This window comes from Semicossyphus pulcher, unplaced genomic scaffold, assembly GCF_022749685.1.
Source record: "Semicossyphus pulcher isolate SPU_LCO1_2020_fin unplaced genomic scaffold, fSemPul1.0.p SCAF_27, whole genome shotgun sequence".
In the NCBI taxonomy this organism is placed as follows: Eukaryota; Metazoa; Chordata; class Actinopteri; order Labriformes; family Labridae; genus Semicossyphus; species Semicossyphus pulcher.
Genome location: NW_027211701.1, coordinates 2,034,689 through 2,054,641, shown reverse-complemented (window position 1 = coordinate 2,054,641; position 19,953 = coordinate 2,034,689). Strand labels below are relative to the sequence as shown.

At 42.2% G+C, this 19,953-nt stretch overlaps 2 protein-coding genes across 3 annotated transcripts; both read right to left on the bottom strand.

Moving 5' to 3' along the window:
- Window positions 1-4,679: 4,679 nt before the first annotated feature.
- On the bottom strand, window positions 4,680-10,211 carry LOC138604771 (CD209 antigen-like protein C). The gene is made up of 5 exons (XM_069676760.1): window positions 10,097-10,211; window positions 8,158-8,265; window positions 6,887-7,041; window positions 5,847-5,950; window positions 4,680-5,367 (listed from the first exon to the last, which is right to left on the bottom strand). Exons 1-5 carry the CDS (start codon window positions 10,209-10,211, stop codon window positions 5,223-5,225), a joined length of 627 nt encoding a protein of 208 aa, XP_069532861.1. The 3' UTR covers window positions 4,680-5,222.
- A 1,740-nt stretch (window positions 10,212-11,951) lies between these two features.
- LOC138604946 (H/ACA ribonucleoprotein complex non-core subunit NAF1-like) lies at window positions 11,952-18,415 on the bottom strand. 2 transcript variants are annotated; one of them, XM_069676984.1, is made up of 9 exons: window positions 18,349-18,415; window positions 16,745-16,986; window positions 16,464-16,611; window positions 16,080-16,173; window positions 15,857-15,939; window positions 15,576-15,736; window positions 14,959-15,010; window positions 14,326-14,413; window positions 11,952-14,220 (listed from the first exon to the last, which is right to left on the bottom strand). In XM_069676984.1, the coding sequence occupies exons 2-9, from the start codon at window positions 16,984-16,986 to the stop codon at window positions 13,835-13,837; spliced, it is 1,254 nt and encodes a 417-aa protein (XP_069533085.1). In that variant the 5' UTR covers window positions 18,349-18,415; the 3' UTR covers window positions 11,952-13,834. The 2 variants fall into 2 exon arrangements, with proteins under 2 accessions (XP_069533085.1, XP_069533086.1); XM_069676985.1 differs by having other exon boundaries at window positions 16,745-17,002; window positions 18,349-18,392.
- Window positions 18,416-19,953: the final 1,538 nt, after the last annotated feature.

Sequence of the window (19,953 nt, the reverse complement as noted above, 5' to 3'; positions counted from 1 at the left end):
CTGTGTCATGGATTACATTTTTATGATTTTATGACAGTATTACATGTACGACACCTAAACCGGGCTACTTTAATGCTATTAAAATTTAATTTCAGTCAGTCAGTCGGGCGGCGTCCAAGTTTAGCCCTCTTTTACAGGATGGTGGGGATTACTTGGTCACAAGTCACAGCTTCAGAGTCTTCAGTTACAGCAGACTGCTGATTCGGAGGAGGAATGGTGAAGCTTAGGGGGACAGTGAGAGGGAACACGGCTGGAAGGATGTAAGACAGATAGAAGATAGAGTAACACATAAGAGGAAACACAATGGGTGTGAGAGGGGAAGTAGGGAACACCCCAAGACAATCAGATGAGCAATATTATCAGCAGTTTGTGTGCGTAGAAAAGCTCTCACACAGTATGGGCCATCATTTCCTCCCCAAGTGGATTTATATGTTCCTACAAAGACTCTTAAATTGCTCTTTTCATGTTTATGTTTCTTTGTGAATCAGTCAGAAATATTCATGTTTGCAAAGTAAAGTATCAAATGTGATCAGGAAAGAAGCAAAGATGAACAAAAAGCAACAAATTAGACAATTAGCTACAGAAAGAATATTTTAAAGGGGACTGAAAAGATATAATAATGTGCTTCTATACTGTATAGTTGTGTATAGTTACATGTGCAGCAGAGATCGGCTGGTGGAGCTGCAGTATTGACGTCCCGCCCCTTCCTCTACCTGACACACACCTTTACCTTGTGTCCTTGGCGTGTTGGAGCCCTCAGGTGTCCTTGGCGTGTTGGAGCCCTCAGGTGTCCTTGGCGTGTTGGAGCCCTCAGGTGGGCTCAGTCTGCAGCAGAACAGCTTCTTGTGTCGGTCTGAAGCAGATATTCACGCTTATGGAAAGTTCACTGACTGTAGTGTTAGTGTTAGTTACGTCTCCTCTCGCCGGTCCTCCTCTACTCTGCTACTCGGGAACAGAACGCTGCAGGAGCCCCATTTGTCAACAGAGCTGTCAATCATGAGGCCACACCCCCTTTTTATAGCATTAAATAACTAATTAAAAGTAAACTTGTCAGAAAAATGAACACTTGGACATAAATCAGCATGATAAGAACTAACTATAATGACAGAAACCATGTTTGAGAAAAATGTATTTGACGTGTATTTCGATTTTATAGTTTGACTCATGTCCCATCTGTTAACATGGAGGAGGTAGGCTGTATGAGCTATACTGCAGCCAGTCAGCAGGGGGCGACAGAGAGGGTTTGGACTCACTTTTAGGGAGCTGTCATGTCGTCCATCTTTTTATCCAGTCTATGGTTATTCCAGGTTAATGACTGGAGTATTACAATATGCTACACACACATTGGATTGTTTTTAATAACTTCAATGTACCTAATGAAAACACAAGTATCAGATCGTGACTCCGTATCATCAGATAGATTAAACAACTCGGATCGGGACAGCGGGCAAAACACTTCACTGGTACACCCCGTCTAACAACCACCACTGTTAACCACGGAGTGCTGATATTACCTTTAAAGTATCTTTGTAACGTGTATTTGTAGATGTGTGTTTGTGTTAATGAATTTATATTTATCCATACATCAGGCTATGAGAGCTTATAGAGCTGTGTAAATGCAGTGATTGCTATTATTAGTGTGCAGTATGTAAATGAGCGCTCTGGCTGAGTGCCTGTGAGCCGGCCTGTGTGTGTCCTGAGTAAACCACAGAGTGACAGGTGTTGACTCCGATGAGTAATGATGCTTCCATTTCTGCTCCAAAACCTGAGCAGCATGAAATTCCATCTGTGTCCTCGGGTGTGTGTCGGCGTCTGTTAAGTGATATGTGTAACTGTGCTATCTATCTATCTATCTATCTATCTATCTAACTAGCATAGAGGCTAGCAACCCACTAAAGCAGCTACTTGCCAGTTAGTCAGTTGCTTTCAAAGCTGATAACTAGAAAGCTGAGGCTTGCAACTCACTGGATCTACAACTGTCTGGGCTATTCATTGCCTTCTATGGCTTTTGATTAGTCGCCCAGGCCAGCAACATACTGGACTGGCTACCTGCTAAGCTGGACAATAGCTTCCAAGGTTGGTAACTAGCACACCGAGGCTAGCAGTTCACAGGAACACTAACTCATTTGGCTAAGAATTAGCTTCTGAGGCTCGTAACTTGTATGCTGTGGCTTATAACCCACTGGAATGGCCGTTTGCAAAGATGGACATTAGCTTCCAAGGCTGGTAACTTGCACATTAAGGCTAGCAGCTCACTGGAACAGCAACTCATTTGGCGAGAAAATTTACTTCCACAGTTGGAAAATAGCACTGACTATCAACCCACTGGATCGGCTACTTGCAAGGAAACTCATTGGCTTTTGAAGCTGGTATCTAGCATGTCAAAAATTGCAACCTTTTGGATTGAGTACTGGCTAGTCTAGACATTTGCCTAAGAGACCTTTACCGACTGTCGGTAACAGATCTTAACATCTATCAATCCCTGAAGCACTGTTTCTGTTTCTCTCCTACTTCTTAGCAGGTAGCTGCGTACCTGCAGAAGGTAAACACAGCTGTGTCAGTGCATGTGCGTAGCTAGCTAATTCAACTAACGAGATGGCAGAGTGGACCCATTCCAAGTATTTTGAATGTTTGGGTGAAAGGGACGAGAACAACATGACGGTGAAATGTAAGCTGTGTCTGGAGGAGAAGTGCTCGTCAGCTGTGAAGAGCTCGACTTCAAACGTGAAGAAGCATCTGCAGCTAAACACAGCTCCACAACAATGGTGGGACTAAGGTCCTGTGTTGTATTGTTGTCATGGAAACAGCTGTGCCTAATACTGTATGCCTCTGCCCAGTTCTCTGTCAGATTGTTAGCATAATAAAGACCTGACAAGGTTATACTGCGTCTGTCATTCCTGTTATAAGGCTGCAGAGTTACAGATTATGGACCATAAACGAGACTTCGCAATGATGGTAGAGTCGATACATTCAAAGGTAGATGTACAGCGGGCAACACGACGTCTTGACAATATAACACACATGTGGAATGAGTCACAAAAGGCGTTTAATTTTTGGTAACGCAAAATTAATCAAAAACTTTACTTTTTTCAGGAGGTAATGCAGTAACGTAACGAGTTACTTTTAAAAGTGACGTTACCCAACACTGCACAGCATAAACATCTCAGTTGAAGACATAGACGGTTAATACTCTCACCTTTTATTTGATTGTCAACATGAGGGAGTGTTATTTTAGTTTGGAAAACGAAACGCCTGAGACACGATTGAGCCACTCTTTGAACCTTTCCATAGCAGTTGTTGGCTTTTCTGCTGCTGGCTGAGCTGTTTTTGGATACAAGTATACAACAGTGTCATCAGCATACATTTGCATACATCCCATGACACTATCATGGAAGATAATTACTGTTTAGACAAAATTATAGGGAGACTATTTTAGGTGAACCCAATTTACATTTCATGCTGTTTGAGAGTTCAGCATGAACTTTTACACACAGTGCCCTATCAGGTAAATATGTGTAACTTTAGCTCCACCTGGTGGGAGATTTGGGTGGTGTAGCTTAAGAAAAATGTAATTTTGTTCATGTCTTCTCCAACAGCTAAACAGTTCCTGATGAATTTATATGTTGATATCTGTTTTAGCGACTTACCTTCTCTTGAACTAGATTCCAACTTGGAGGTTCAGTTAATCTTGGGATAAGAAATGCACATTATCAGTTGGTGTTTCTGTTTTTTGGACATCCAGGTGCCCTGTTTTTATCAGTGTCTGAAGGTCTTCTACCTCAGTGTGGTCTGACAAGGCTCAGTAATCTATTTGTTTAGGACAAAGGTCACTGTATGTAAAAGTACAGATGACAAAATATGTACCCTAAACTTTCCACCAAAATCAGTTTCTGAATAGATCTCAAGCACACATAATTCATCTCTGTAAATCTTAAGAGTTGTCCCTAGCTTGAGCTGCATTTTAAAGTTGATGACGTTTTCAAATCTGAGATGTATGCAACAAAATCATCTTCTGAGGACATTTTTCTGTGTTGCAGAAGATCAGATTTAAACTGCACCCAACCCTGGAGCCCAGTAGAAATCCCCACTAGAGGTCAATATATCTTTGGTTTAACTTCAAGCTGCAGCAGAATTGGTTTAAGAGAAGGTCTGAATCACTGTGATCTTGTTAACCAATTATTTAATACATCCAAGCTGTAGCTAACGTGATGTACACAAATCCAAGTAATGCTGACAGTCATTTATTCAGAGCTTTAATATTAATCCCAACACAAGCAAAAAAGGACAAAGAACAAACTAAGGACATAAGATGAAAAAAATAATTACAGAGCAAACATACAGGCGGCTTTAAAAGTAGCTTCTAGATCTTAAAGTGAACAAGGGATGAAGAGATCTCTCGCATTGTGTGTTCATCAGAGGTCTGGCTGCAGCTGATTGGTGAATATTGAATGCATTATTGGAGCCAAAAGGAGATGAAGGCACGGACAGTGGCCTATAATACCCTTTTCCCACTGAAATGAGTGCATTGACGCAGGTTTTTCAGACCCAGGAAGACCCGTGTATAGATGCTGATTGTCTCTTTTCTCATTGCCAGTGGAGTATTGTTTCGGTCTCTTTTCTGCTGCGTCACCAACGTCACAAACGTGCCGGAGACAGGATTAGTAAAATGTTACGGTGGTTAGGTCTTTATTGTATCTATTACTCATTCAGTCTGGCTATCAAACTCGGCGCTGACAAATTTGGAACAATGTTCAAGCGCCGCTCAGACGGAGACGGGTGGAATTTGTAGCTGAAATGACAAGAAGTCGCAGAAGTTACCGACAGAGCATAGCATCGCGCCGGAAAGGAGGCGGAGATTAGCGTGTTGAGACAGGTTTTGTGTTCCCATCAATGCCGATCTGGGCCGAGGAAATAATTGACCCGGGTCTCAATGCCGATTGTAACCTTTCCCAAAAGCCGGGTGTCAGCGGGTTTTTTGACCAGTGAGAATGCAACTTAAGATGATACTTAGAACAGGAGGCAGGATTTAGGAGAACTTCTCACAATAGTTTGCATAGAGTCTTCGAGGAACTACTTTTGGATCCCCTCTGAGAGGCTGAGCCATGAGACAGTTTAATGTGGCGTGGTGTAGTACGCTAACAGATTACAGATACAATTGCAGCAGTTATACCATTACAGCTAATTAAGGTGACGGTGTGTTACACATATCAACACAGTTTAAGCTACTGTAACGGCATCTCACAGATCCACTGGTTTCTGGTGCTACAGTTGTAGTCGTTCAAGCCAATAAAATCGATCATTGTGTGAATGTCACCACAGTCCTCTCCTCCATACGCGTCATCAGGCTGCCCCAAGGCCCACCGCAACCTACAGACAGAAAAACAATCACTTATTAATACAATATATTAATGAATCTACTCATTTCTTTAGCTGATTATGTTCGGACTGTATCGATGATGATCAGTGACAGAGCCTTAACACTGGCCCTTTTCTATTAGAGACATGCTGTAGTTTTCTATTGACTTGTTTATTGTTTTCAGCTCAGTATGTCTCCAGTTTCATAGGAAACAGGATTTGCTCTTCGTCTGTTATTGGCAAATTTAAAGAGATGGTTGAGATGTTCAGTGTATTTCCTACAGTAGATTGCAATCAGCATGGCTCTGTTTGAAAGAGCAACAAGAGTAATGACACAGAAGCTAAGCTCTGATCCCCTGTGGACAGACTTCCGAGGAAAACCTTGCAATCAGAGAGGCCTGCTATCTGAAACTAAACTGCTATCATAAACACATAAACAACAAACATTTATTTGTACAGCACAGTTCCTCATATGTTTCTGAATAACTCACCTGTCTTTCTCCACTACTGTGCCATCCACCCAGATCCAAGTTCCCTCCTCCTCCCTGTCGGTCATCCCGACCCACGCTGCCTCGGTGAATCCAGTGAGGAAATCCTGTCAGACACCAACGTCCTCATAAACGACAGACTTTAACACAAAAGAAGTTTCACACACAGTCCAGTTCAATATCCTGTGTCCTTGTATATGTTTACATTTTATAAATCTAGTTTCCTGTGTCATGCACTAATCGTGGCTACCTCTTGGGCTGAAAAATGAAGCCAACACGCAAGTACAAAAAAACGCAGCTCCTCTGGTGTCCACTTGAGGCTGTCTCCAGCAGTGAGTCAGTCCCCATAAAGCCCCATGTTAAACTTTACAGAAGAAATAGTTTTGATCTCTATATGTAATTTCTCTCTTTATATAACTCACCTGTTTACATTATATTAAGGCTTAAAGTGTCGCATCATTAGGGGCGTGGCCTCTGAGATTTTTCATGTAAATATCAGACAAATAATCTGTCTTGCTGTGCACTTTCTTGTATTCACAGACCGTCCAACAAGTCTGACACACTGTTTTTCCTTTGAATAAAAGTCAATCATCATTTTTTTTCATTAATTTATGTTTGCAAAAATGAGCAGATATGGGTCTCTGCTCTCACCATACCCTGCTTGTTAGCTTAGCTCGTAGCTATCTAATTAGGAGATTACTGAATTTGCCATGTGAAAATGTGTAACTTTTATAACTTTTTATATGTTGGAGCTATTCACATTGTTTTGCATGAATTGATTATTTTACATTAGTCATTTATTTATTTATTTGTTGTTTTCCATTAAAGGTCGATACAGGATTTAGTTTGATAGTATTTGTGTTATTAATATAGTTAAGCATTTATTTAGGCTTTCATTTTGAAAGAATGTTTATGTATGGGCAGGTAGGATAGGACGGGAGGGCACCTGGAAGTTGAAGGTCAGTTTAGGTTGTTGTCCAATTTAAAAATGAGGATATAACAGAACTGTAAACATGCAGTGGTGTGCAGGTAAATAAAGGTACCTGTTCCTGTCTGTTGTCGATGATGACCAGGTTGGCATCTCTCTGCACGCAGTCCTCCAAGCTGTCGTCCCAGCTCCTCCGCTGCGAGGAGAAGTAGTAACAGCTGGAGGCGAACATCAGCCAGCCTCGTGGACAGCTCCGCACCTCTGTCTCAACTCAACACAGCAACACAAACAGTTACACAACCAACCTGACACAATGTGACCATACAGAACAGTGTCGTTACACAACAGAGAACAAGGAACACTCACTGTTGATGATCAGGTTAATTCTATGAGCACCACAAACTAAATTCCCTTTACTTGCATTGTATTAGTGTGGAAGCAGAATTCTCAAAGCAAATAAAACCAATCTGTAAGGCCTCCGCTGGATACAACAAGAAGTCAGATTATATAGAAGTAAACATTTTCTGTACGTGTTTATGGTCTCAATCTCTGGTTTCAAGTCTTCTTCAATACAGCATGATGTTCATTTAGTCAGTGATGGTCCCCTTTAGAGTCAGACAGACGGTAAAGCAGGTTATGCCTTAGCAGGGCTACCTGTCATGGACAAGTTGCTACCAAGGTGACCGCTTAACTACGATAGACACCTTGCAATGTGTATCCAGGCCCTCATCCAAATATGGGACAGTCTGGCTCCATAGAAATAAAATAGTGACGACCAAAATGCCAGACTTAAAGCTTCAAAACATTAGTCGTCAAACCAATGGGTAACGTCACAGTGGCTGTGTCCACTTCTTATATACTGTCTATAGCTGTGTCTCAATTCAAGGGCTGCATCGAAGGACGTGGGCTACGAAGGATGCGTCCTTCGTAGCCTATGTAGACGCTAAGGCCGAACTGAAATGAGACGGTCTGGTCTACAGAGGATTTCCTGTTTGCGTCACCAGCTGTTCCCGCCCTTTGTCTTGCATCACCAAACCCCGCCCATGTCGCCTGGCAACAGGTAGTTAGCTGGCATACCTAGCTATCATTAGTAACGTCACGTAACTTAATATTTTATGTTAAAGATAATTTGTTTCATCGGCTGCTTGAGAGTCCGCCATCTTGTTTGAATTGTAGCGCAATGAATCCTGGGATAAGTTGGGCCGCAAAGGATGCACCCAATGGATCCTTTGTGGCTCAGGAAAAGGAGTGTTTGTCGGCCACATCTGAAGGAGCCTCCGAGATGGGACAGCCTTCGACACACTGCTGCGATGCAATCGGCAAATACGTCAAATACTTCTAATCCTTTTAATGCAGCCCCCGGATTGGGACACGACTTACCTCTACCTTTACTCGTGGGCTCACTCAGAGCGAGTCTCAGAGAGATGTTGAGGATAGCTTGAAGAACACACAGCAGGCCGAAGCTCAGCAGAACCACACTGAGATGTCGACACTCTGTAACACACACACAGAACATAAGCTTTTTGTTGTCCTTTCAGTCAAAGAATATAGCTGTTTAATACAAACTCAAACACCCAAACTACTCCTAAATGTGTGGAAGAGCATTAGGGCTTCATGTAAAAAAAAAGTATTAGAGTTTATTTGCAAAAGAATAAAAATCTAACTTAAAACTTTGAACTCTTTTTTTTCCACGTGGCCCCTATTCTCTTCGGTAAAAACCCACTTAAACAAGCACAGTGTTAATAAACAGTACTGTGCAAACGTTTTAGGCAGGGGTGAAAAAATGCTGTAAACTAACAATGCTTTCAAAAATATAAATAATAATTGTTTATGTTTATCAAATTACAAAATGATAAGTGAGCGAACAAAAGAAAAATATAAATCAAATCAATATTTGGTGTTACTACCCTTTGCTTTCAAACCAGCATCAACTCTTACAGGGTCAAAGTCAGGGATTTAGTGGGATTATAGTCAGGTGTATGATCAACCAGTTATACCAGACAGGTGCTAATGATCATCAATTTCACATGTAGGTTGAAACACAGTCATTAAGTGAAACAGAAACAGCTGTGTAGGAGGCTTAAAACTGGGTGAGGAACAGCAACTCTGCTACCAAGGTGAGGCTGTGGAAGACAGTTTCATGTCACAGGTCAGACACCATGGCAAGACTGAGCACAGCAACAAGACACAAGGTAGTTATACTGCATCACCAGATAAAGATTTCAAAGCACACTGGGGTTTCAAGATGTGCTGGTCAAGCTCTTTTGAAGAAGCACAAAGAATCAGGCAACGTTGAGGATCGTAGATGCAGTGGTCGGCCAAGGTAACGAAGTGCAGCAGATGAAAAACACATCGAGCTTATTTCCCTTTGAAATCAGAAGATACCAGAAACCATTGGGACCCAGGTACACCCATCTACTGTCCGGAGAAGTCTGGCCACAAGTGGTCTTCATGGAAGAGTTGCAGCCAAAAAGCCTCTGACATGGAAACAAGGCCAAGCGACTCAACAATGCACGAAAACATAGGAACTGGGCTGCAGAGAATGGCAGCAGGTGCTCTGAACTGATGAGTCAGAATGTGAAATATTTGGCTGCAGCAGAAAGCAGTTTGTTCGCCGAAGGGCGGGAGAGCGCTACGATAATGAGTGTCTGCAGGCAACAGTGACGCATGCTGGAGGTTCCTTGCAAGTTTGTGGATGCAGTTCTGCAAATGGAGTCGGAGATTTGGTCAGGATTAATGGTGTCCTCAATGCTGAGAAATACAGGCAGATACTTATCCATCATGCAATACTATCAGGGAGGCGTATGATTGGCCCCACATGTATTAACGACCCCAAACATACAGCCAATGTCAATAAGAACTATCTTCAGCGCAAAGACCTGGAAGTGATGGTATGGCCCCCACAGAGCCCTGATCTCAACATCATGGAGTCTGTCTGGGATTACATGAAGAGACAGAAGGATGTGAGGAAGCCTACGTCCACAGAAGATCTGTGGTTAGTTCTCAAAGATGCTTGGAACAACCTACCAGCCGAGTTCCTTGTGTGCAAGTGTACCGAGAACAATTGATGCTGTTCCGAAGGCAAAGGGTGGTCACACCAAATATTGATTAGATTTAGATTTCTCTGTTCATTCACTGCATTTTGTTCATTGATGAAAATAAACTTTTAACACTTCCATTTCTGAAAGCATTCTTAGTTTACAGCATTTTTTTTTTTCAACACACCTGCCGAAAACTTTTGCACAGTAGGCTACTGTATATGAGTCATATTAAACTGAAACAATACCACAGCAGCACTTGATCTCAGGTGTCTCTAATCTCTTACTGGGTTTTGTCGTCTTCTCTGTAGCAGCGTTCTCAGGTTCAGGTTGTGGGAACTCCTCATACTCGCCAACCTCAGCGTTAAAATCAGTCTCACTGGAGTGAAAGAAGACGGCCATTTTGAGCGGCAGGAGTGAGAGGATGTGTTTTATGTCTGATGTTCGCAACACTTCAACACCGACACCTTTTCCTGTCTGTCACTCCTTCTGTGTTTTGTAGAGGAAGTATTGTCTCATCAAGTGTTGCATCTCCAGACCTTGTAAACATTTTGGGGGGCGTGTTTAAGTTTTAGAGTTCAGAGAATATAAACGATCAGCCATAACACTATGACCACTGACAGTTAATGTTAATAACACTGATCATCTCGTTAAAAGGGCCCCTGTCAGTGGGTGGAATATGTTAGGCAGAACATTTTGTCCTCGAAGTTGACGTGTTGGAAGCAGAAAAACTGGGCGAATGTGAGGATGTGAGCGACTTTGACAAGGGCCAAACTCTGATGGTTAGACGAGTGGGTCGGAGCGTCTCCAGAACTGCAGCTCTTGTGGTGTGTTCCCGGTCTGCAGGGGTCAGTACCGACCAAAAGTGGTCAAAGGAAGGAAAACTGGTGAACCGGCAGCAGGGTCATGGGCGGCCAAGGCTCACTGATGCGCATTGGGAGCAAAGGCTGGCCCATGTGGTCTGATCCAACAGAAGAGCTCCTGCAGCTCACACTGCTGAGAAAGTTCAGCTGTATACCATGTGGCACCAGCGTGCAGAAAGTTAATGTCGTTCAATTGAAATGTTACATCATGTGAGTACGACTATGTTATACGATTATGTTTACAATTCTACATGCTAACTTTTTAACATGCTAACAAACCCCAAAATGGGGTTTACTGGCTCCAACCAGTGAAACCTCATGAAAACGAGGTAGAATCATCTTATTTTCAACTATAGGGGCATCCCATGAGGGCTCAGTGTCTCACACACGGGAGGAGATTCCCCTCCTGAAATGAAAAATTACAAAGGTAAAAGTTTTTTTTCATTTCTGTAGAATTTGGTGTTTAGGAGGCACTTTGAATATATTTTTTCATCTGTGCGCTGCGTCCTTGATACCAGTGCGACCAATATACCAGTGTAAGATTCAGAGAGAGGTATTTTATTGTGTTACAGTATTTTACCCAGACAATGGTGCTATAATCTAGCTAAAGCTTGGTATCGGACATGCGGCGTCATGACCACCAGTGCAGCCGCCACCCTCACAACAATCAACGCTACCGTAGGCTGAGCTCAACTACTGCACAGGTGGCTAGCAGGACTGCAAACTCAACATGGCGAAAACAGTTGGTAGGCTGTAAATTGTGTTTTTAGTGTTTCAAATACGCTTTTCAGATGTGTCATATATTTAGCAAACCAGATTTCACCAGGTTCTGGGGATCGGACTGTAAAAACCCCACAGTGGTTATTTGCCAGCAATGCAAGGCGATTGGAAGGAGGCACGAGTAATACCAATGTAGAGGTTATTACAGAAATCTAGATGAGACAAGAATTGAAACGTACACTTCTCTATAAATCCTCAGAGGATGAGGCTTTGATTTTTAATAATCATGACCTTGGACTGATGTCCGTCAACGTTTATGGACGACCTGGTTTCAAGCTTCATGTTTCAGATTTAATCTTAGCTTAAGAATTCTTAGTACCATTAATTCAATAACTTAAATATTCAGTAATGTATTCACTGATTTGTCTCGAACTAGATTTACTTGGTGTAGAAACGTCCTGTTGAGAAAGGTTGTGGAAGAGCAGCAGCAGCAGCTTTACACAACAGTGTTTCACAAGTGAAAAATGACTCAAAACACTGACGTAGATCTTACACAGAGACATTTATTTCCCATTGAAGCAGAGCACTGAATGGGGACAATGCTGATATTAATATATACAGTAGAATACAACATGACATGAGTGACAAAGTCCTGGTTTCAGGGCTCATTCACAGCCAGTAAAAAAGCTTAACAAGTCTGAATTTGTGTTGGAGAAACAGTCAACAGACCACATCCGTTCGTTCTTTTCTACAGATCCCACAGCAGATGAAGTTCTCCAACACATGACGAGACACGACCACAACACATTCGCATCTACGTGCGACTTCAAACACAGTGGTCTACGGATCACTACAACTGTTCTGTGAATAATCAATAAATCAAATGTTTGTCTACAAATATATGTTTCAACTCAGCTCCAGTGAAATGGAATATTTCCACTCACTATTCAGCAATAAGGACACGTAAATTTACATCTGAAACATAAGTTGTTCATGTGGACCATAATGATATATGTGGCGGCACGGTGCAGCAGTGGTTAGTGCTCGTTAGGTTCATTGGTGACTCTGAAATTGCCTGTAGGTGTGAGTGTGAGAGGCTGGGATAGGCTCCAGCCTCCCCACGACCCTGAACAGGATGGCGGTATAGATAATGTATGGATGGAAAATGATTTACTCTACAACATAAAAATAATTTGTCAAATGATAAGTTGAACATGTACGTTTCTTATTTGGTTAGTTGACAGAACTGTATGCCATGGTGCTCTACATACTTAGGATGCACATGATTCTGCCTTTGAAGATATAATCTCAAAGATCTTCATGTAAATAAACGTCTGTTAAGTCTCTCTCTCTGAATGAGGTAACACATGGTGACGGAGCCTGTGGCCCACTGATGAAAGCCTTTACATCTGCAGTATATAGTATTATTATGGACTCGGCGTCTGGTGCGACGCCCAGTTAGTGACGCGTTTTCCATCAGCCAGCAGTGGTTGGTCTGCCAGAGAGGGTAGGCGGAGCAAAGCGGCTGCTTCTCCGCTCTCTGCAAGTGTTGTGGGTAAACAGTAATCTACTATGGCTGAACAAACAAAGAAAAGATGGATGACTACAGATACAACTTCAACAAGAAGTGAAAATCCAAAGAAGAAGAAACAAACTCGACGCTCAGATGAAGCAAACAGTCTGAAAAGGAAAGCGACCGTCAGCCAGGAAAATCAAGAGTTACAACCGGAGCCGACCGTGGACGTCACACATGCAGCACTGTCTGGATATCTGGGCAGTGTACTCCCGCAATTACCGTTTTGTCGCCATAGGTGGCGCCAAAGAGAACGAAACTGAGATCTTTGAGATTACAACTAAAAGTTTAGGGAAATTTCTCAAGGTCTCCTTAAACATGCTTTCATTTAACTCGGCTGTCACAGGTGAGAGAGTGACGCAACAGCTGTTTTTGTTTTAAAAAAATAATCTGGTCTGTAGGGATCCTTTCTGTCATGTTGTTGTTTGATTGTGCACATTTGCCCAGAAGAATTATGTTGCCGCCCTTACAGCACGTTTCAAAGCTGCCGGCTGAGGCGATCAACAGGAGCAGCTCCAAAACATTTTTCTGCCATTCAGACCCCAACATAAGAAAAATAGGGGCCAGGGTCATAAATACTCGATTTCACTTTATATGGTTTTTGACAACTGAGAGTGAGAAAGTGGATGCCTCTATAATAAACATAAAAAATAAAAATACCATTTTAATCAGGGACTACTTTCTCAAAGGAAGGTTAGGAGTTGTTACAGAAAGTGTTCCAAGCTTTTGGAAAAAAATACATTTAAAATAATATTTAAAAAATGTGAGTGTTCAGTTGGTCATAGCAAGTCATTTTGCTTCGTGAGATATGTAAAGTAAACGTTTTATTACATAATCATCGTCTACACATACAGAGGGTGTGTTGGGAATCACTGAGGGGGAGGAGGAGGAGGAGGAGGAGGAGGGGGAGGAGGAAGGGTAGAGAAGGGGACAGAGTTTGGAGGCCAGAGAGGAGAGGAGAAAGAGGGATTGAAGTATGAGGGAGGAGGAGGAGGGTAGAGGGGGAAGTTTGGTGGGGGAAAGTGGTGAGGGGGCGGAGGAAGGTAAGGGCAGGGAGGGGGGAGGTACATGGGAGGGACACTTGTGTGTCCAGGTGGTGGGTGTGTGTGTCTGGGTTGAGTGTGTTTGTGTTGGAACGGTGGGTGTTTATGTCTCGGGTTCTGGTGCCTGAACTGAGGCCCTGCTTGTCTTGGTGGGAAACCCCTGACGTCTCGCTGCTGTGGCAAGGTGTTCTGGGTATTGTGGGCGGGGTTATCTAGAAGAGGAAAATACCAGACACAGAAAAGTAAGGAGAGTAAAACTTCAACCCATCCAGGTGTGTCAGTTAGTGTCTTATAGATGATACAGTGTGTGTGATTACCTGTGTTGTTGCCGTCTTTCTTCTTTCTGGAGTTTTTCCCTTTCCTTTTAGCCTCCTGCTCCTTCTCGTCGTCACTATAATCCAAAGCCTGCACAGAGCACAGACGCATATTGAGTGACTCTTGTGATAAAGACAACAGCATTTTTCTGAATCTTCTCCATCAGCAGACATCCAGACATTTCTAACTACATTCTTTGTGTTAAGTTATATCGCTCGTATTCTTTATTATTTAACCATATAATGTTTTGTTTGTTTGTTTGTCACTGTTGCTAGGTTCCGAAAGTTTTCTGGCGGCACTTCTGCTTCCCTTGGTAGTGAGCGTTAAGTCAGTTTTAAATCTCTCTGTATGCTTAATTTTTGCTTTTGTTCAAGGAAATTTTACAAAGAAAAAGGGATTAGCTTCTCCTCCGCCATCTTAAATGCCGCCCCTTCTTGATTCTGATTGGTCGGTGAGGGAGCGGCGACACTGACGAGCGCAGCGGTGTTCCAGAACTATTTTCAACAGAGAGTGCTGTGAGGGCCGTGACTAATAAGCAGCTGACACTGAGGGCGTTTTTGCGCCGAGGACACTGAGCGCTGAAAACACTGGACACAGGCCCTTACACAACAATGTTTAAACTTCTGTGTGCTTACCTCTGCTGGTGGCTCCTGGTCGTTCTTCCACGAAGCATCTGAGCCCTTTGAACTGAAAAAATAAAAAAACATTTTCACCATTACATCAGTTTGGTTTGATCAGAAAACAAACTTCAATTCATCACATTAAGTGAAAACTAGGCAAACAAAATAAAGTATATAATCTGTATTTTGGTCCATCTTTAATGTGCTCCATGATTTATATCCAGTCCTGTGAAACAGTTGAAAACTTGTCATCCTTCTAGAACATGACGACATTTGATTTTCCTCTAAACAGTGCCTGTAGCTCAATCCTTACTGTCACTGTTCTCACGGTCATTTTCATTTCAGAGACGCTGCTGTAAACGACGTGTCTGAGGTGTTTTTAATCAACAACGTTAAAACACAATTAAACACTAATCACTCTTCATATAGTTTGAAGAATGAATGTCGACTAGCATTAAACAGCTTACAGATAACAACTGGAGCTTCAGAGTGTCCCTTCAGTACCCGTACTGACAGAGGTGGTCGCCCAATTAAACATCTATACAAGGTTATTTCTATAAATGCTTTATTTTTGTTTCACATTTAACAAAAGGTCCAGTTTAAATATAGATGTGTGAAATGTGTGTACTTACAGTTTGAGCTGCTGGGTGAGGATGTACGCTGTGTACTCTTTGCTGTTGGGTGTGTAATAAACAGTGAGTCCCTCTGTCAGCCCTTTGCTGCTGATCTGATCCGCAGAGTTAAAGCGCATAATGTAGAGCGGACTGCACACCGGACCGAACACCTCAAACACCTGAAACACAGAAACAACTGAATGTGAACACGTGGAGACAAGCGAGACAAGAACAAACACGAGTCTTCCCACGGGTCAGAGTAAAAGAAGCATAGTGACGGTCTCTGCTGGTCCACTCACCTTCCCCACTGCCACCCTGTCAGATCTAAAGATGATGCTGTCATCATTTAGAGCGGGCGTGTCCTTCAGAGACTGGATGATCACTGCAGACACAGACAGAAGGGTTAAAAACCGAGCTGACATAATACACGTTTAAAGCCACCTTTCATGTTCTTCCCCGAGTTTCCAGTTCTGCCAAAATTCAGACGTGATTTTGAGTGTGTGTGTGTTTGTGTATATTTACCAAGTTGCTGTATTATACTGGAGATGGTTCCTACAGGCTGCAGTTCTGCATCCTCTGGTAATGACACAGACACCTCCTCCACTGCAGGCAGCTCCTTAAAACAGACGTCATGATATGTCAGCTCTTTTCTCATGGGATAAAGGCAAAGGGTTTTAAGGGGTTAGAAACTTGTCACAGTCTCATCACAGTGTTGTCACAGTCCTGTACTAAAGATAAAACTACAGCCTGGAACAATAGAGGCTTCAGATCAAATATTAAAGCCCCCCTCTCCCCAGACATCACCATCAGTTACCACTGTAATCACAAACAGTCTATATAGTGGGAAAACAATGCAGTGAAAGCAGGACATTATCACCAAACAGTAAGCTCCAATCACAAACTGACCTCGGGCAGGACTTCATCTCTGGTCTTGATGGGCGCTGGTTGGCTGAAACCCTCGTCATCGTCATCCTCCTCCAACACGCGGGCAAAGGGAGAGGGAGAGGAGGAGGAGGAAGAGGAAGAAGAAGAGGAGGAGGAGGACGAGCTGTCGCTAAGGAAAAGAGAGGAAGAAAACTTGACCGGCATCAAATACAAAGACAAAATGTAGTGCAAAATGTTGGTACCCAGGAGTGTGTGTGTGTGTGTGTGTGTGTGTGTGTGTGTGTGTGTGTGTGTGTAAATACCTGTCAGAATCCTCTGAATCTTCATCATCACAGTCCTCTGTCTTACACTCACTGTGTAAAGAAGGCGTTGCTGCTGTTGAGTCTGTGTGCACATCTCCTGTTTCCTCTGGATGTGGTTGTGTATCTTCGCGTTTTACGCTGAGATTCTCTGGAGGTGTCGTCACGGTAACCTCCATCTCCTCGTCCTCCTCCTTGTGAGTTCGTAACGGCTGTCCATTCTCCTCTGACTGTTTTTCCTCCATCTAAATTACGCACACACTTTAAATGTCAAAATAAGGTCTTCAGATTACACATGGAATTAAAGAGTCAAAATAACTGCCTCTTTAATCGAGCCTTCAATTTAACACTTGGTTCAAGGTGCATGCAGTGGGCCCAGTTGTTGGCCCCAGCGGCCAGTATCTTTTGACGGGGAATGCAGCCGGTTTTCCCGATCAATTAAGCCATGCATTAAAGCAACTTTCATTTTGTATCGATTTTTGTTGGCCCCTGTGAAAAAACCGGTCCGTCTCATCCCTTTTCTGATCCTGTCCTGAACACACGTGTGTCATTCTCTGAAGAACTCAAAAGAAATCTCTCCTGCTTCCTTTAACTGTCAAACATCACAAACAACTCCCCATACATGGTGAAATCCCTGTATTAGAAAACATTTGAGCTGCGTGGTCTTTTATTCTATTCTTTTAAAAGAGGTTTAATAATGTTAAATAGTGCAATTTAAACGCTGCATGCACCACGCCTCCTCCGCCAAGCATGAAGGGTGCAAGATGTCTGTGGTATGGCAGTTTTTCAAAGTTTCCGAAACGGACAGCAAGGTTGCTATTTGCAATGGTTGTTTAGCATCGGTCATCATGCGAGGAGGGGCCAAATATCATTGTCCAAGCCTGTCGAAGAATATTAGTTTTATTTGAAAGAAAATGTAACATACAAATAAATATGTAATATGTACACATTTTGTACATAACCTAAGTTTAAGTAGTTTTCTTATATTTCGCAGTGAATGTGTACATTTTAAAAAGCACTATTATGTTATTTCTGCATCTGCCAGTGGGACACTAAGATATCAATTCCACTATAGGAGAGACTTGATGTTCTCTGCAATAAGGTGGAAAAAATACATGTGCGTACTATATCGGTGCCAAAATAGGCAATCGGCAAAAAGGGTTGGAAAATATCGGCATATCGGACATTGGCAAAAAGTACAAAATCGTGCATCCTTAGTAATAATAGCTTCAATTCAACACTGAACTTTCGGGACAAAATGGCATCTTGAGTTTAGATATTCACTTTAACTTTATTTTGTATTTGAAACGTGCCTTTACTGCAAACCCCATTTTCTCTATCTATTCTTGCACTGATGAATGCAATCATTGAAAATAATTTCTGTCTGTGGTCTCAAAAACAACACGTTGAACATATTAAAGTATAATATGGGCTACATCCATCCCAGCATCAGGCGACAAACTTAGCAAGCTAACAGGCTAACAAGAACTAATACAAAGTTACGGAGGCTCAACAGCCGCAAACCAGTTTGACCACAGAGGCTGCTGAAGACTTTACACAAACATCATGTTGGCACAGTAACAGTAATGAACTTTTAAAAGTAGTACCTGTTTGTCTGTTAAGCTACTGAATCCGCGCTGCGAAGAACCTCATGTAACGCCGGAGGAGTGTTAGCTTAGCCAAGATGCACCGAAGAACTTCCGCTTTGACCCTTAAAAATAAAAGCGTCCTTGACTCTTACGTTTAAAAATCACTCTCAATACTCTAAAAATTTAAATTAGATAAAAAGCCAATTCTGTAAAATTCACGTAATGTTATTTTGTCATTTTCACAGCACGGACTACTCTTCATTGTTAAATTGAATTAGATAAAGACGAAGAGAAAATAAAATTGTTAATTCATTAAAATATAATGTTCATATTTCGTTTTAAATCACTGCATCAATGGTGTATAATTTATGGTTAAAAAAAACGACCTCAAAAATGTGTAACCGTTGAAACCATACGATTAAAAACTATGTTTTAATCACTTACTTTCTGAAATGCCTTATTGTTTCATTTTATTTTGAAGGCAAAATTAATTTATTACGGAGGCGATCTTTCCATTTGCGCGCTTGACGCAATGAGGCCCACAACACGTGGGGTTATGTTTTTCCGGGTGTGCGTAAGGCTGTTGCGCAGTGTAACTAAAAGGCTCATATCCTGATAGTTTATTGTGACAGTTTTTTAACAGGTGCTGTTACATGCCAGTCAAAGTTGTTGTTTGATAACTTGTAAAAATCCACCAAAGATGGTTAAAGTGTTTTAAAGTCGAGGTGAAATGAAAAATGTCATTTTAATCCTTTTAGATCACATCCCCGGTACTATTGTGCATCTATTTGACAATATAGGCCAAAAAAAGTACAGAAAATCAATTTCTTCGTATTCTTATATCAAAATCCAATATTTTTTTTCTTCCTGTAAAACAAAATATCACGTGTGCTTACGTAAGCTAGTACAAACCAATTTCAACCAACAATATCATGACATCCACCTGTCAATCAATCTGCAACATTTAGCCGCAGAGCACCAAGAACGCTCGGTCAGTTAGCTAGCTACTGCGCTGTGGAGAACGTCTGTCTACGCCCACTTCTCAACGACCCAATCAAATCCCTCTAATGATATGTCCCGCCTGCACGTCCTGTTTCACTCGGAAATACGTCGCGATGCGGAAGCTAGATACTCTCGAAATGCTGTTTCAGCTCGACTTTAAAGCCGTGCTAGGCAGTATTTTTCTTCTTTTTTCATTAGATTTCAGCTAATTGAGCCCTTTTCACACATTAACTCTGAACAATTTCCAGACAATTTCAAGACATTCAGGTCCTGACATTTTCCAGACTTGCCCTTTCACACATGTCCCTCACAGCGGGAGATTGTCTGTGTTGGACACGCTCATACAACTGGAGATAGCCCGTAATGAGGACTGTTTATCACTACAGCATGTATCAGGACGCTTCTGCAATGTAATCACAATAGCAGAACATATAATACAGACAACGATGAGCAGTAAAGAGAATAAAGCAGAGAAACTCCGCTCAATGTGAACAACATCATCACCCCGCCCACTCACTGTGTGAATGTTCCTGACTCTTACCTGCTTACCTACCAAAAACTAGACCCCTGATCCTCCTCTTGGCTCTATTTTCAGGCTTTAGAAAGTCTAGCCAATGACAA

Coding starts and splice junctions, on each gene's coding strand:
- LOC138604946 (XM_069676984.1), bottom strand. CDS start 16,986: ATGGAGGAAAAACAGTCAGAGGAGAATGGACAGCCGTTACGAACTCAC. Junction 16,612..16,744: donor GATTCAGAGGATTCTGACAG/GTATTTACACAC, acceptor TCTTTTCCTTAG/CGACAGCTCGTCCTCCTCCT. Junction 16,174..16,463: donor GAGATGAAGTCCTGCCCGAG/GTCAGTTTGTGA, acceptor GTCTGTTTTAAG/GAGCTGCCTGCAGTGGAGGA.
- LOC138604771 (XM_069676760.1), bottom strand. CDS start 10,211: ATGGCCGTCTTCTTTCACTCCAGTGAGACTGATTTTAACGCTGAGGTT. Junction 8,266..10,096: donor AGAGAAGACGACAAAACCCA/GTAAGAGATTAG, acceptor TGTGTGTTACAG/AGTGTCGACATCTCAGTGTG. Junction 7,042..8,157: donor GAGTGAGCCCACGAGTAAAG/GTAGAGGTAAGT, acceptor TGCTGTGTTGAG/TTGAGACAGAGGTGCGGAGC.